Source organism: Aphelocoma coerulescens, chromosome 4 (genome assembly GCF_041296385.1).
Source record: "Aphelocoma coerulescens isolate FSJ_1873_10779 chromosome 4, UR_Acoe_1.0, whole genome shotgun sequence".
Classification (NCBI taxonomy): Eukaryota; Metazoa; Chordata; class Aves; order Passeriformes; family Corvidae; genus Aphelocoma; species Aphelocoma coerulescens.
Genome location: NC_091017.1, coordinates 12,753,617 through 12,771,016, shown reverse-complemented (window position 1 = coordinate 12,771,016; position 17,400 = coordinate 12,753,617). Strand labels below are relative to the sequence as shown.

General features: G+C 38.6%; 1 protein-coding gene across 3 annotated transcripts in view; it reads left to right on the top strand.

Annotated features, from left to right (window-relative positions):
• Positions 1–17,400, top strand: part of ELF2 (E74 like ETS transcription factor 2) — a 37,009-nt gene that overhangs the window by 2,564 nt on the left and 17,045 nt on the right. For 2 of the 3 annotated variants that reach the window (XM_069012682.1, XM_069012683.1), the window contains exons 2-3: positions 3,195–3,390; positions 4,354–4,519. In XM_069012682.1, the coding sequence (XP_068868783.1) occupies positions 3,319–3,390; positions 4,354–4,519 (238 nt within the window). In that variant the 5' untranslated portion in view covers positions 3,195–3,318. Of the gene's footprint in view, positions 1–3,194; positions 3,391–4,353; positions 4,520–11,973; positions 12,051–17,400 lie in introns of those variants that run through there. The other variant, XM_069012685.1, reaches the window with a different exon arrangement.

Here is a 17,400-nt window from a genome sequence, read left to right as displayed (position 1 = left end):
GGTGGTTCTGAGTGCTGTGGGAGCAGCTGCCTCTGGTCACTGCTGCCCAGACTTCTCCATGTTTGTCTTGTTTTCATGTATGGGCATCTTTGTTTAAGCATTGTGTTTTGGGGTGGTTTTTTTGCTAGTTTCTTTTATAGTTAAAATAAAAGTGTGCTAAAGCTATTTGCACACTTGTATTGAGAGTTTTGTTTTGAAACCAGTCCTAAATAAATTCACTTGAAGTTTGGCCTAGAAGAGATGACCTTCTCTGCCATCCTTTCCACACTGTTTTTCAATTATTATCTTTTATTCTCTTGAATAGGTGACACTTGATAGGTGACTGTGCATAGGGGAATCATCTTAAAATACTGTTTTTTGTGGGATGTGTTCATCACAGTTGTGATTTCCAGTAGTTTTAAGCTAGTAACATACAAGAACAATTTGGATTTCTTGTAGGCACACAGATACATAATGTCGGTCAGATAAATGTACTATTCAGTATGTGAAGGAAATGGTATTTTGCAGCCTTCATCACAAGTGCCCTGTAGCCTCTGAAGACTTGCTCTAATTGGTTGTCTTGTCCAGTGAAAGTTATAAAAAATTTGAGTCTTCGTTGTGTGTTTTGTAGTGGTAAATAGAAACTTCTTGCTGTTGAGGCAAAGTATTCAAGATTCAGAATTTTTTGTTTGGTTGGGGTTTTGTTTTTTATTATTTGGTGATGGGAGCATGTAGACTTATTTTTGTTTTCCCATGAGATATGTATAAAAATAACAGATGATGCAGCAAGGATGTTTCTGTGGTTGTAAGAGTTTTTCCAAATGTTTCAGAGCTAGTTTTTCTCAGAATTTTCCATTTCCAGGAAGAAGAGGAGTGGATGTCAGAGCTGTAACAATATGATTTGGTAATTTTTTTTGGAAGTGTTAAATTAATTTTTTCTCCTCTGATGTTATTCTGTATTTTGCTTTATTGTAAGCATCTATCCAGAGAGGAATTACATTTGCAGTGTGCATTTTTTGGTTTTATTTTTAATCTTTCTGCAGGTTGTTCTGTAATTCAAAACTTTGAACCAGCTTCTGTGCTGGCTAATTGTATCACTGGGGACAGCCTGGTCTCTTACAAACCTGAATCATCTCTTACTTTAAGAGTCTGAGTCTAATTGTCTTTTGGCCTTTTTGGCTCACTTAGTCTTGGGAAATGTGAATTTCTGAGCTGATTCCTGGAAGTGACCAGGCAGGCTTTTGCTTTTACAGGAATCAAATGAGTTGGGGCTTGCTGGAGAGAGGATGGGGAATAGATTCAGTGTCCTACTGCAATTTGAGGGAGAATCAAAAAGTCTTCCATAGAGACATACTACTTAGGGAAAGGGAAGAAGAAGACAAATGCTGGTTCGTTCAGAAAGGGCTGTTTCTGTGGGAATCTCACATGCATGTAGGTGTATGGGTGTGTTTAACTTAGAACTTCTAAACCAGACTGAACTGAAACTCTTTTACCTTTTCACTTGCTGACAGGTGGGCTTGTTGTTTTCTCTACCCTGCCAGAGTTTTGAAAATTTTGCTGACTGAATGTCAGTATGAAGTTCAAATCCTATTATATAAAGACTTCGTGTTCCTTGCTGGACTATCCATGTATTCAGTCTGAAGATACCATTCTTTTAATGCATGCTGTGATTTAGCATCTCATGCATTCTTCTGTGTACTTCCTTTCCCCTGTGAGGTCCTTACTAGGATTTCTGCCGCAGCTGGAAAATTCAGATTATCATTTATGCTCCAAAATTATGCTTAATTTATGAAGTTATTGCCTTAACTTCATTTCTATAGGAAATTGGTGATTCATGTAGAGATAGATCAGCATAAAAGTAATCTAAACCTTTTGTAACCCAGGAGATGGAAATCACATATTTTTGAGAGAACCTGCTCTTGTAAACAGTATTGAGCGTTTTCAGTTGCTGCAATTTGGCAGTTACTTGGCCACCTGTGCGGGATTATAGCACGTAAAATATAAATATACAGCAGATGTGGTCTAGTATATGATTGTTTATTTGCATTAATATTTATTTATTATTATTGATTGTTTGTTTGCATTAATATTCTGCATGAGAATGAAATTAGCTTTGTGACGTGCTTAAGCAGAGGTACCATATGAAGCACTGTATGCTATTACGTAGCTACAAGTCTGAGTTGCAGGAATAATGCTGATGTTTGAAACAGGTTGGAATGTCTGGGCTTCCAAATTAAAACGCAATTTAATTTTTCTGGATTTCTATTTTGGGTTATGATTCATTTGCAATATTTCTTTTGTGTATATAAATGGAAAACTGTAGAAGAATAAAAGGTTTTTGCAATAAAACAGATTTTTAAATTTTTTCTTCTGATTGATTATTTTAGTGTACTCATAAACAGTTGTTTTTCTATTTTACATATTTCTGAACTTAAAGATTTTTTGAATAATTGATAGGTAAGGAGCAGACTTTTTGTTCTAAAAATCTAGAGGGTGACAGGTATATATGGCTCCAAGGGATACCTGTTAAAGGCTTTCCAGCCTGAGTCTTGTTTGGAGAGCAGATGAGATCTTGGCTTTCTTTTTCATCAAAAAATGGTGCTAGGTTTACAAATGAAACAATGGAAAATAAAGTAGTAACTGTGGGGGGTTTTTTGTGCTGTTACAAATGAAATATAGTTAGGTATGAGTCATGCTTTGTCATGTAAAGTGGACTGCCTATGTGAGCAAAAAAAGCCTTATTGTGTATATTTTTTCTTTCTTTTGAAATGTATCTTATGCTTATTCCTTGCTTAGTTTGCAAGCATTTGTTTGATCAGCATTTGTAATTTTTGTTAGTGTAACCTTGCCTGTAGGAAGCGCAGTTACACTGCACGAATCCAAACAAGCTTTTCCCTAAATGTGCAAGATGAGTTTTGTTTAAGCTGGCTTCCTGCTACTGAAAAGCAGATTCATTGAGTTTGCCCATTGGAGTATTGATTATAATTTTTCTTCAATACCTATTAGACGATCCTGTTTTCTTGCAACCTCAGTGATTGTTGTAGCCTTCTAACAGATGGGTTTTATTAAAAATGTTGGGCCAAATTCTGACTTTTGTTAGAAAGCACTGATCTCAGTTTTTGCTGTAGAGATGCAGCATGCAAGAGATTTCATAAACATTGGATGACTTTTGAGTATAAAATATGCAAATAACTTAAAGTTATTTTGTGTTTCAGTAACCTCTGCCCAGCTGTTTAAGAGCAGTGGATTGTGAATTCAAGCCTTTGATATCCTGAGGCTATCAGCATTACTATCTTCGAGAAAGAGAACAGTTCTCAAAGAATCTTCGGGGGATGCACCATGACATCGGTAGTGATTGACACTGGAGGCCCTGCCCTGGAGTTTGACAGCAATGGAATAAAAAATCAAGAGGTTAGAAAACTAAATAGCACTTACTTACTATCAAACTTTGAAACCTTTTATCTTAATTTGGAAGAAAAATTCACTGTAATGTTGCCGTGAAAACAAATGAAAGGGATTGTTGTGTAAGGAGGAATAGTGCAGCCATTTTTCAAATATCTTTTAATAGAAGATTTTGTTATCACAGAAGTGGAAGCAAGAAGTTTTGAAGTCTGCAGTACAACTGTAGACTGGGTTTACAAAATTATATTCTATACTAAGCTTTCTTTAAAGATCTCAGATGTGTCTTGAGGTATAGAACAAGTTGAGCAGAACAATATATGGACCTCTTTTAAACTTAGGCAGTACAGCATATTTTATCGTGTTTTGCATTCTTATCAATAAATAATGAATATATTCTACTCTCCTGTAGCTTTTAATAAACAGAATATGGCAGTGTTCTACTTCTGCAACACTATAACTGATTATATATGCTTTTACAGATGTTTTGATCCTTAAATAAGTAGAGACGAGCATATAGGCTTTGAAGTAGTCAGTTCTTCTGTAATAACTTATGTACTTAACCCAAAACGTGTTCGTAAGACATAGGTCAGATGTAGGTATTTTGCAGTGCATAGTCAAAGCCTTTGTTACATCAAGCAGAGGGAGGAGAAACACTTCCCACAGCTGAGTGTCTTCATTAGAAGTGTGCTCTTTTCTAGTATCTTAAAGCTGTCTGCTCCTTTAAATTTTAAGTCCTTAAACCCAGGAAAATATCTGTGAGATTTAGAAAGCACCCTCTGATGGCTGGTAGCTGTCTTTTATTCTTTTAATCTCTTACTTTGGAAGAAAATTTCCTTTAAAAATATTTAAAATTATTATTATTCCATAAAGAATGTAAGAACATAAGAGGAAAATACTGACATAGAGTTTAATAGTGCAGTATTTAGAGCATTTTTTTTCTTTTCTTTCCTTTTTTTTTTTTCCTTTCTGTAGGAAAATGAGCCAGTCTCTGAATTCCCTGCAGTGATTGTGGAGCCAGTTCCTAGTGCCAGACTAGAACAGGGTTACGCTGCTCAGGTCCTGGTTTATGATGATGAGACTTACCTGATGCAAGATGTAGCAGAGGAACAAGAAATTGAGACTGAAACTGTGGAAACAGGTAGACTTACTTAATTTTTTTCTTCCATGAGGTTTTTGTACTTTTAGAAATCCCCAAGGAATGTGACGTGTTTAGCCACAGGATGGAGGTCTTGACCTGGGTTCACATCTCTTTCCTCTAAGCTTAGTTTTGCTTAGGCTTCAGTGGTGACAGAATCGTGTTGGCAGGTAAAAATGTCATGTTACATTCATGGTGCTGCATTGTAACAGTGTCTCCTCCCTCATGAGCAGACAGATCTTCATTTATGTCTTTGCTATGTACTTACGCAGGGAGTTTCCTAGACAACTGAATTTGGAGTTTTTAAAAATCAGCTGAGCCAGGAAGCCGGTTAGAATTCAGTTTTACGCTATGTGTTAGCCACACAACTGCATGGCAGCTGGAAATAGGGGCTGCATGGCTCTATTTACCCCATCTTCCAACTCTTGCCCCTTCCTGCCTGTCCCTTCCTATCCTGCCTTTTTGGTGCAGAGTTGTATTATGGCTAGTTTGGTGGCAGGAGTGGGTGGCTAGGGGGAATGGAGTTGGGCTGTCCCATTATGGGCAAAAAGCCTAATAGATTGAAATTAACTCATGTATAAAATAACAAGTTAAGAATGAAGGAAGGTGTGGAGCTTTGCTGTGAAAGCTGAACTTTCCAGTGATAAGCACAAATCTTTGTGTACACCCTCTCTCTGAAGAACGCGATCAGGAGGTTTGCATTTTCCGAGGGGCAGCTAAGTATGTTTAAAGTGTCTCTGGAAGCAAAAGTTGTGCTGCTATAGCAGCCTAATTACATCTGACTGTTGGGCTGTGATTCCTGCTATCCTTCCCTCTTGCTCTCTTGTGTTGCTTCTTGTAGCAATGGGGAACAAAGACACACGGACCTCCTTGCCTGCTTCAAAGAAGATCGTTTATTGTAACAAACCAAGCCTTTTTATGTTCTAAACTTAAACAAAAGAAGCACACATTGGCTGCCTGCTGCTGTGGTTTCACTGTTCACGCATCCCTTTAGTCAATGAGCTCTCTGATCACGTGGTATCCACACGTCTCCCCAACCAATCACTGCCTCACACACGAGGCCGACTACATGCCAGCCATACAACCTGCTCTCTGGTCATGTGGCCTGTTTTTTACCTTGCTGTTAGCTGAACCTTTCCCAGAGTGCTTTCTGTTAAGCAGGAGTGAACAGAACTGAACAGGATTTCTTATCTCCCCCGTCTCCCCCCTTTTTTTTTGATAGCATGCACTTCGATAGCTCGCAACATATCTAATATAACTATCATCAGCTGCTTAAATACTTTACCATCATCCAGAGTCTGCAATTGCTGGGGAGCCCCATCTCACAGTAAGGACCTGGAGGACCTTTCCCAGGCAAGGTTTCCAAGTTTACATCAAAAGGGGGTCCAGCTTTTATAAGACGAAATCAGCAAGTCAAAGTGACTTGACTACATTTGTAGCACAGAAGCACCTGGGTCTGGGGGTGTAATTCCTGATCAGTCAGGGCCAGGGCTTGGCCAGAGCCAAGACCTTAACTGGAAAGGTTTCCCTAATATATCCTACAAGCAAACCTCAATTAGTATCAGTTGGGAACATGACTTCACAAGACCTTATCTTTCTCATAAACCGGGGGACAGATTATATCACCCAATAACTGGCACAAAAAGCAGTCAGAACAATGCAGAGGGTCACAAGGTGGTATGGTAAAACATTAACAATGAGCGTCCAGGGCTGACCAGCTGGGAAAGTTGTTTACAGCTAAATCTCTTAACTTACAAAATGACATATACAACAACTACATCACCTGCAGGAAACTTAACAATACCTGAATTTGCCAATTTTCCTTCACAGAAGGTATAGATAAGTTTATAAATCCAGGCCTGGGACTTTACAGTTATATTAACTCCCTAAGTGGTTTCAAAAGATACTTGCATTTTATCAAGGCAACTCTAGTAAATCTCCAAGATGCACTGAAGAATATTGTAAATGTGTGTAAGTTGTTAACAAGCCCTGAGTCAGAATTTACTGTGTGCTCTGAGGGTTACTGTCTTTATCCAGTGTTGATCTACAAGCTTCATTCCAGTGGTAGTCTCTTCTGCATCGGGGAAGCAGCAAGGCGGGAGCCATTCTTCCACGGTTTTTTTTGAGTAGGACAAAATTTCTGCAACTCAGTTTCATTAATTGAAAGGGTACTTTGAAAAAATAAGCACCTAAGATCAAGCTATGAAGTGCTGGATGGGCTCCCGGGGTTTCCCGCGCGGCGCCCGTCCCTGCCACTGCTTTCCGTGATTGGATGAAACACGCTGAGAACAAAGGGGCTGGCGCGGCGGGGCAGCTCCGCAGCCGTTCCCGGGTGCAGCTGCCACCGCATGGCTCGGCCTTGGCAGGCGATGGCCGGCCCCAGGGCGCTTCCAGGGGGTCGGACCTGCTGCCACTGTGTTTCCCACGCTGCAGCGATCACCGCCGTGTTCCCGACGTTGCCGGCGGCACCCAACCCGCTGCCGCCGGCCCCGAGCGCCGCTCGCCGCTTTACGCGGCCCCGGCGCGCGTGTCATAGAGCCGCCTGTGCCGGGATGGAGGTGCTGTTTCTGGTGCCCTGTCAGAACCCCGGCGGCTGCTTCAGCTGCTGGGGAAGGAGAGGGAGTGAAAAGCAGTGGCAGCCCCACTGCCGGAGCAGCCCCGACGCAAGGAGCAAATGTTTCACTGCAAAACACAGGAGGGGTAGTATTGGGAGGGTTGCAAAGATGGTGCTAAGACTTCGTCCAGTGTGTTGGAAGTGGGTGTGAGGAGGCCTGATGTGAGAAACGCTGCCTCACGTCTTCAAAACTTTGAATTTTATTAGTTAACGAAGGATAATTTGACAATCAGGGATCAATGTTAGCGATCAGCAATTCCACAAAGCAAAGGATTACAGCGCTGGGTGCGTCACTCCTGATGGCATGTGGCCGGAGTCACACCTCCTGCTCGGGAACACAGTTTTTATATCGTGGGGCTCAACGGGTCTCCACCCAAACCCTGCCTCCCGAGGGTTATCCTGATTGGCTGGTCGGTCTTGGGACCTTCTCACTGGCTCGTTGTCGCCCACTAGTGATCCCCCACTTATCCCCTTCTGTTAATACGGTCAATGCCCCCACCCCCTCCTTAAAACCAGATTAACATTGTCAACAAACAACCCAAACCCATCAACAGTTCATATAACAATCAACTTATTTACCTCATCAACAATTTCAGCTCAACCACCTTTAACCATAAACCCCACATATGAAAGCCAACATCAACAATTCTCATTTATAACTCTGAGGGCTCAGGGGAATCAGTTTCTGACGTTGCGAAATGGCGGACATCCACGCGACTTTCTTTAAGAAATGCTATAATAGTCCTCCATGTGGTGAAGTGCCCACAATCATCGGCATCGCCGTTCCTGGCAATATCAAAAAAGTTTCTGTCCTACTGCCTGCCAGGCTTCCAATTAAAAAGTCCCAGTAGAAGGGAAGTCTTTTAAATGCATGGACACCCCGTCCAGCAAGCTTAGCGCATTGGAGATGTCTGTACTTTGCTGATGCGGGAGCCACCATAGGCTCCATCTTTGTTCCATGGGAGTTTTTCTGCCTGTAATTCTTCCACTGCTCACCTGGCACTGCTCACCTGGTAGGTGATGGGCATGCATTTGGGTTCCTTTGCCAAACTTTCCTAGTCGACCGATTTCTGGTTCAGTGGAAGTTGCTGCCAGTGCAGTCCACGTCTTTCACTGCCTGTGAGATGGCACAGACTGGGCTGCCATTTGTTGCAATGGACAACAAAGACACACACACCTCCTTGCCTGCTTCAAAGAAGATCGTTTATTGTAACAAACCAAGCCTTTTTATGTTCTAAACTTAAACAAAAGAAGCACACATTGGCTGCCTGCTACTGTGGTTTCACTGTTCACGCATCCCTTTAGTCAATGAGCTCTCTGATCACGTGGTATCCACACGTCTCCCCAACCAATCACTGCCTCACACACGAGGCCGACTACATGCCAGCCATACAACCTGCTCTCTGGTCATGTGGCCTGTTTTTTACCTTGCTGTTAGCTGAACCTTTCCCAGAGTGCTTTCTGTTAAGCAAGAGTGAACAGAACTGAACAGGATTTCTTATCTCTCACAGCTTCTCATACTTCTCTATGCTAATTTTGCAAGAAGAAAAATAGCAAGGAGACCCTCAACTGTTCTGTATTTTTGTTGAGTTAAATTTCTGCTGCATTAGCAGAGTGTTAGGGTAGGGAGTACGGCGAAACTGCAACCAAAGGACAGGTTCTCTTGGGCACTCCATGCTTAACTGGTGAGAGCCACTGGCATGGGTAGTATATGTTCCTGTCCTGGGGTTGCCTAATTTAGAGCTGGAGTTTAAATTCATGATGTCAGGAAAACAAAACAAAGGTGAGAGACTCTGTCTCAGCTGCTTAACCTGGCATCCCAGTAAGTCTATATGCATTCCCATCAGATCAGTGCAGATTTCTCAGTAAACAATGGATGCAATTGCTTATACCTCCTTCTCAATTCGGATGTTATCCTGTAGCTCTGGAGCAAAAATCACAGGCATCAACTTCACGAGGTGAGCATGAGCTAATGATTCAGGTTTTGGGACAATACTTACAATTCCAGTTTACTGAAATGTGTTTTGAAAGAAATATGCTAATTAGAAGTTCAACAAATTAATGTGAAGAGAAGTTATGAAATAATGCATTTCTTAAATTCAATTTTTGACTATGGTAATAAAACTTTTAAAATTCAGGTAAGTGAGAAGTGAGGGTATTCTTCCCAAACTTGAGTTTTACAACTTAAGTTTATATATGAAAACTTTCAGGAGTTTATAGTTTGAAGGTTTTTGTATTTAGAAGTAGTTTTTTAAACATTAAATATGCTGTTTCTTGTAAGATTTTTGTAGATTAATGGCTAACAGAACAGTTCTTTTAGGATAAAGAGCTGCTGCAAATGCACTCTTTATGTTTTTAAGCGTAATTTTATGGCCATAAAAAACTGGGGGAAATTACAATTAAAAACTTGTAGCTCTTCTATAGGAATAGTTTTATGTAAGCTACCATTCAAAGAAAGGGGCGTGGGTGCTTCCAAGCCTTGATATTTGAAAGTATAGTCTTAAAATTTATAGAGCAGTTGATATGATAATTTGGTGTCTGTGGCTGGAGATGGTAAGAGATGTGTCTTGACTGCATGTAGTTTGTTGATGTTTTCTGTGTTGGTTTTATTTTAATTTCACAATTTGACATTAGTATGTCCTTAAAAATTTAGTATAAGATAATCATATATTAAAATCAGTTCAAATATTTATTTGTTTAATAGTTTTGATCTAAGAATTAATGGGCAGTGAAAAGCCAATAAACAGCGGAGGAGAAATGAAAATTAATGAAGATTTTAAAAACTATGAATGCACACCGGTTCCTACAGTATTTTAAGTATTATTTGTGTAGTGTATACCCCATTAATCCATTGTGGTTTTCATGGTGTAATTATACATTACAGTGAGCAGAGGTCCTTGCACAGAACTTGTGTCGTGTTGGTGAAAAGAGTGCTTAGTTTAGGCTGTTCTGAGGGAGGCAGCATTACTGGGCATGTGTTGCAACTGACATGTTTTGGCACAGCCAGGAGTCCTTCTGAATTATTTCTTTTACAGAGAGGTAAGATGTGTGGAGAGAAAGTATGAAAGCCTGAAGAAACATTCATTTTGGTAATGCACCATTATTAGCAATGAATTGCAGGACAGTGAATCTGAGTGCACTGGTTTTTAATTTGAATTTTGTAGTAGAGATAGGCTGTGGGTAGGTAGCAATTTAATGTAGGAGAGGTGGTAACAGGTGCCATGGTAATTGTTAATGAGAAAGCAGGCTAAGGCAGTAAACAAGGTATAATGTTTAAAGAGCATTTTAAGGTGTTAATATTTTGAAGTACATACCTTTGTTATGCTAATGATCCCAATTTAGAGAGGTGCAACAGTGATTTCTGTACATCTTAGAAAAAAATCTATGCTAAAATAGTCTCAATAGATTCTACTTCATAAACAACAGAATTAATTGCTACAAAAATATTCATGTTATTTGATAAATGATCATTGTTGCATCAAGAATGAGTAGACTTAATACCTTTTGTGGTTCTAGACTCTACAAGGCAGTATGGTAAATACTAAAACCCATCTTAAAGATTCCATGGCAGTACTTGAAAAGGATCCCTTTTCTCATAATATATCCCCTCTTTTTCAGTATTTTTCCTGTTGGTCATGGACCTGAATTTTTTGCCTTTCTTTTGACAGTTCATTGGTCATTCCAATGACTACTGATATACGTGGTTTAGAGCATTACAACACAGATTCGAAGAGCCTTGGGCTAATTTGCAGTTAATCTAAAGTTTCATTATTTAGTAAAATGTAGCATTATTCTAGCCTCCAGAGATAGGGATCAGTACCCTGTGTGAAAAATGTTGTAGGGAAGCTGCTGTGGGAAAATTTACTTAGGGTGCTAAAGAAATGATCTGTGCTGTGCACTAAATGGTTCTACTTGTGGTTTGCTATGCAGTGAATGGATTTGAGACTGTGTGGACTATAAGGATAGTCAGTGCCGAGCCAAGGGCAGAATCAGGACCCACAATGTTGTTTTTAATTTAAAAATATCTCACATTTATGAAACCACAATTCAAATAAAATATACTTTATGATCATATAAATACTCATGAATTTTTAGTTAATTCTAGTGGAGTATGGGGTTTTTTGCCTAACAGACTCCTTTCCACTAATCTATCTTGATTCATTAATCAAGGATCATTATTTATAATTAATCCTTTAACTGTAAAATTAATCCACTAACTACCAAAGTACAATCCAAGTGTCTTTCAGCAAACAAGAAAGACTTAGTCGTTCATGTTATGTTTTTATTCCAGAAAAAAATGCCTATTTGCTTGGAATAGAAAAAGGAGTTTTCTAGAAAAACAAAATATGGAAATTTGGGTCATTTCAGGTGACCTTATGACATCCTCTGCGGAAGTAGTGAGTGCCTTTTGTAATGGTTGGAAGGGGAAATACAATATTTAGATTGACATAAGTGTTTAAATTTCTTTCCCTTTTTGTTTGATGCTCTTGGGACTAGTACCTTTAGATTACTGAGGACTGAGTTACAGCCTTAAAATTTTGTTTACTGCAACAGACAAAGTGTTTGTATCATAAAAGACACATCCTTCTTAACAAGTTTTTAATAATACTCAAATTTTATTGGATTTCATTTCCTGCAGAGTTTTTTGTCCTGAAAGTAATTAGCCCTACAGTTTTAGGATTTATTCAGCAATTCAGTAGCAGAAGCTGCTTTCTCTAAAGAAGCAGTCAGTCTAAAGTTAACAACTGCTATAGTTCTGTTTATTTTGTCACCACACAGAACTTGTAACGTGGATGTGTAGGTGTGATAATGGGGTGATCTAATTTTGGAATTTACCATAGGAGCAGTATGGAAGGTAACACAGTCACGGTCTGCAGATCTTAGACATGGAGGATGCCTACTCTTTTAGTTAACTAAGACGTGAGTATTTAAGTATTGCTGCTGTAGATCCTGATTTAATTGTTTTTGTGAATCTAACATCTTGTATTAATAGTTTTTTTCCCCTTGTTTTTTTATTAATCATCAAAGTACCAAGTACAAGTTTGGGATTTATTTTTTCATCACAGCTTTAAGATTAAAAAGGAAACAGAACTACTGTTTTCAAGAAGCTGAAATATCAGTCAATTTGTGAACTGTCACCAGTTTTTTTTTAAATTTCATGTCCTATAAGAAATCTTCCCTTTGGTAAAAGTTGAAAATCTGTTTTGATTCTAAAACTGTTATTGCCACAGGGGGGTGGACGATATGCATGAAAAATGTGGATCTGAAAAAGGACCCTTTCCAGGATGGAAAACTATTGGGCTGCAAAGACCAGGAAGTTCGATTGAAGCTATCATGTAAATTGATAGCCATTTTTAAGGAGGGAGGATGTTGAATCAACAGGGAGTTCAGGCTTAACTCTCCCCCAATTAAAACATATGGATAAATAAAATACATACTTTAAGGGAAATCATCTTCTTCAGTGGAAGTTTCAGATTACTACTTGCTGACTTTCGGCGGGGGAAAACATGCAGACAATCAATGTGATTGATAAAGCAAGCTTCGTTTATTGGCAATACAGAGGCACTTATATAGTGTGAAAGTACATGCTTATCAGTTCTTTAATTAGTTTAAACTTACGAAAGCGCATTCTTACTTCTACATAATTGGGTTAGATAAAAGACTACATTTGGCAAGCTTCTATTATTTATATTTTGACTTGAGAGATCAAAGATCTTCCTCCCTTCTCATGGTCAGTGCATCTTATCAGAACAGGACTGTACCTCCTTAAAACTCCCTTTTGGTTCTCAGGCCTGTTTCTCACGCAGGCATTTTCTCATGGAGGCTTTTTCTGATGCAGGCCTTTGTTTGCAGGCCTTTGCTTGTACAGTTCTGTTACTGATTTGTACCCTTTATCAATGATCCATGTCCCTGATCCTCTAACCATTCTCCAACAACTACTTACACAGTTATCACCATGGGAATCAGTTTTGCATCTCTGTGTCTAGTCTTTAGTTACTGCCTGTTCTTTCTATGTCTTCCCTTATTATGATTAAAACTGCTTTCTTCTAATGTCTCTTATGGAAATTTGAGCCTGTGAACTCTATAGTTTCTATGATAAATTTTCATCAGTTAAATATTATCTACTAAGAACTTTGTATTAGATCTAGTTAGAATCTTACCTTTGCGATTATGGTAGGTGTGTGTAAGGGATAGACAAAACAGTGTTGTAATTCATTCTGGCCAGACATCATTTGATTAAACTTCCTCTCAGGAAAAATGAGGTAACACAAGTATCTGGGGTACATTTTGTTAGTGGTGACATACCCTATTGACTGAACGTGAGAACTTACACATGCAGAGAGACCATTTGCTTTAGAGGACAGTGCTGACTAAAAAAAAAAAAAAAATTGGACATTGTAACAGCTTGATTAAACTCTCATTTTAAGTTGGTGCTGTTCCTCAAAGAGCTAAGATTGAAGCCTATTAGCTGGATAAAAACAAGATAAAACTTTGCTTGCTCTACTGCAAGAATTTGATGCCTCTTACACATTAAGGGGTTAAGAGTTTATCCTTTGAATTATTTTTCACACCATGCTTCTATTGCTACTGAAGATCCACGTGAATCCTCATTTTGCCAAGAAGTCCATTGCACTTTTGGTAGTTGAATATCAATGACAGTGAGGCAAAATGATTCCCCTCGTATTACATGTGTTATTGTGTAGTGCTTGGAGCAGTTATGCCAAGGGTATATACATCAGTTTTCAGTAACATTCTTCATTCAGGAGCAAAATGCAACTGCAACTTAGATTTTATGTCATCTTGGTTGATGTTACCTTTTCTGAGAAATTAAGGAAAAGAGCTCTACAACTGCTCCATGGACGATAGTATTTTAACATAATGGTAACAGCCTAGTTGTGGTGCCCAGTTCATTCTAGATTTCAGGTTTCTGCCTTAGAGCATTCAGTGCTCCATTCATACCGAAGGCATGCTGCAAGACTATTTTGTAATAAAGCAGAATTTAACTGCACATTTCAGGCATAATTTTTATTTTCTGAGGCTGATGTGAGGCTAATTCAGTGGTTTGCTAGTGGAGGGCATTATGGGTTGGACTTCAGATGCACAGAGGGATTCTCCTCTAAACTCCCAACTCCAACTGCAGCTGGGAGTGAGAATTTGTAGGATGTTACTGTCAAGACTCAGCCACAGCATTTTACTAATGTAAGCTGAAAAATTTGGGGCTTTTTATCTTGAAATTAGAATGTGATGGGGCATCCAAACCCATTGTGGTATGAGTGCACAAGAGTTAATGGTGTTTATTGATGAAAAATATAGTGACAAACTATTGAAAGTAATAATTTTTAAAGGTGATCTGCATATTAAAAGGGAGATTGTAGTTGACAACAAACTGTAGGATGAGAGTAAAGCCATATGTGTTTGAGCAGAACATTTAGTCCTTAAAAACATTCAGTGGGCTTATAGAATAGATGTTTGTTGTTATCAGGAAAGACTTAAGGACTTCAAAATTATACATCTGGGACAGAGAAATTGCTCAAGTGTGGCATAGTTGATATGCCAGCCTATTACCAGTCTCAAATACTGTTAATTCTGTAAAATCATATAGAGTGCTATGCAAATACCTGACTTATCATTGTCGAATAGCTGCCCTGGAAAGAAGGAATTTCCTTATAAAGCAGGGAAGTGTAAATATTGATTGTTTGTGGGTTTGAGGTTTGTTTTGCTTTTTTTTTCAAGACAGCTGAGTTTTCTTACTCTGCATGCGCAAGTAATAATGCTGGAATGTAGCACTTGCTATTTTGATTAACTCCTTTTCAGTTTGTCAAAGGTAGTATCAAATCCTGAGAATACATTTGTTTTTTGTCTGCAGTCATTAATTGCTGTATGAATAGTGACATCAGGATCCTGAGTCCACTCAAAGGTGCACATAGTAACAGACACACGGCTTTGGTATTGTTAGACTTCATATGGTGTAGTCAAGAAGATAAGCTTGGCATAGTCATGGACCCCTTTCCTCAATATTTCCCTGTTTCTTCCAGGGACACTTTGTGGTTATTTTGCTATTTGGGCATTTTCTACTGTGGAATCCACAGTGGATGGTAATGATTAAGTTGATGTTCTGATAAAACAGATGGCTGCATTTTCTTACATGTTTTCTGGCATTTAACTGTTAAAAATGCTTCTTTTTATTGTTACTTTTGCAATGCTGTAATAGCTATCAACAGTTTGATGGCCTGCTGTTGAAGACAGCAGCTACTTCGGTAATTATTAGATGGGAATTTCTTTAGAATCCTGGGCAAAACTGACCTTTCTGTAACTTTAAAATTAGTAGGTGATTTGGGCACTTGGGACAGGGCATACTGTGGCTTTTTGAAATGGTTGGCATTTTAGGATTGTTACTCTGTTATCATTTGCAATTTCTCATGTAGACTGCAAATACTACCCTTAGACAGATTGCTGTCTACCCTCCACTTACTTAAATTAAGTCAAACAAATCACCTCTGTAAGAATAAGCAACTGCTTTATGACAATTGCCTTTTCCAAGGGTAGCTTTGTTGTACTAGAATATAACTGGAATCGTCTGTGGCTAAAGTAATTAAATGCACACAGTTTTTTCCTTCTGGTTAATTATTTGCTGTCAGTGGAGGGAAAAGGTGCCATTGTAAGGCTGTACTTTTAGCATTTCAAGCTACAGTGCTTGTGAAGTAGTTTTCCAAGAGAAAAGTCTTATCAAAGAATGTTTTCATCATATTTGTGAGAGTTGTAGGAAGGGCAGCTTTGCATAGGAGACTATAGGAGTGGAGAATGACAATTCCTCTATGAGAACTGAATACTCTATTAGTTTTAAGGACTGCTCAAGGAAATGGTTAAGATAGTTGATGATTCTATTCCAACCCAAGTCTGAAAATCTGATGAAACCCACCAGTTTTTCATATTTTGAATTTACTTCTGCTGTCTTGGATGCAATTAGTCACATCCAGCTGGTTTTTTTGAATTGTATTTCACTTTTTCTAAAGAATTAGGATGATGTTTAACTGGTGTATATTGCAGAGAAGAAGTGATACATTTCCTTTAATGTGAGCAAAGTTGTTCATATCCCCTAACCATAAGCACGAGCTGATAGATATTTTACTCCTGTGTTATACAAGTATGGAGACACAATTCACTTGTCTTGAAGTTACTTATGACAAAACAGGAATGTAGTAAGTAGAAGCATAATTTTGAATGGTAGCTTTCCAGCTTATCAAACATTTTGGCTGGGTTTTTTTCCTGGCAGTTGGTAAATGTACCATGTAGGTCTACCTGGCTATCTTGACAGCTGAACTTGTGGGTTAAAAAATTACAACAAAGCTTAGTCTCTGTATACTAACAGTAAAAACAAACAAACAAACAAATAACCCCCTCAACAATAACCTAAGTTAAATAAACATGTTTCTGTGTGACAAAGACTGATGCTGGTCAGGGATCTGTTCCTCTACATATTTTTTTTTTACTTTTTTCATGCTAGAGAAATAAAAGTACATCTGCAATTTCCTGTGGCCCTGTTCCATTACAGTTAGTATTTCTTGCTTCATGGGGCCACCCACTGAGTAGGTTTTGGTAGCCCTCTTTGTTAGCCTAAAAAGGAGGTTTTGAAAGAGATTTAAAAGTTAAATGCATGTTTACTTTTTTCCTGTTGACTGTCTTTTTTTCCCTGAAATAATAAGATTTTATTAGCATGACAAATCAATTAGTATTCATAAGATACTAGAAATCATATAATTTAAACAGCTGAGACTGCAGGACTTTTGGACAAAGTTGCATTCCTCCTTAAAGACAGTGTTATGCTTTAATACTGTACTTATATAGATAAGGTATGCACAGGTCGCTTCATAGATTTGTTGTGGTTTTTTGCCACATATTAATCTTGAAAGTGCACAGGCTCAGATTCTTTTCAAATGATTGGAATCCTCTTGGGCATCCAGTGATATTCTCTCTGTGTATGATCAGAGAGAGGGAAGAATCAGAACGCTGTGCAGCTGTTCAAGTCCATTTCATGTGAACTGGAAAACACTGTGCTAAGTCTGTGCTTGTAGTTGTAAATAAAAGCTATTTAGGAAACTGGTATTAAACCAAGAACTTCATGTTTAATACTCTCTCTTCTTCATTTTGGACCTACGGTGTTTGTCAAAAGTTACACAATGCCAGTTACTTGAATGCACTTATTCAAGGAGTCCACACATCTCAGGCAAAACTTTATTGGGTATGAGTCAAACACTTCAGTTTGTGACTG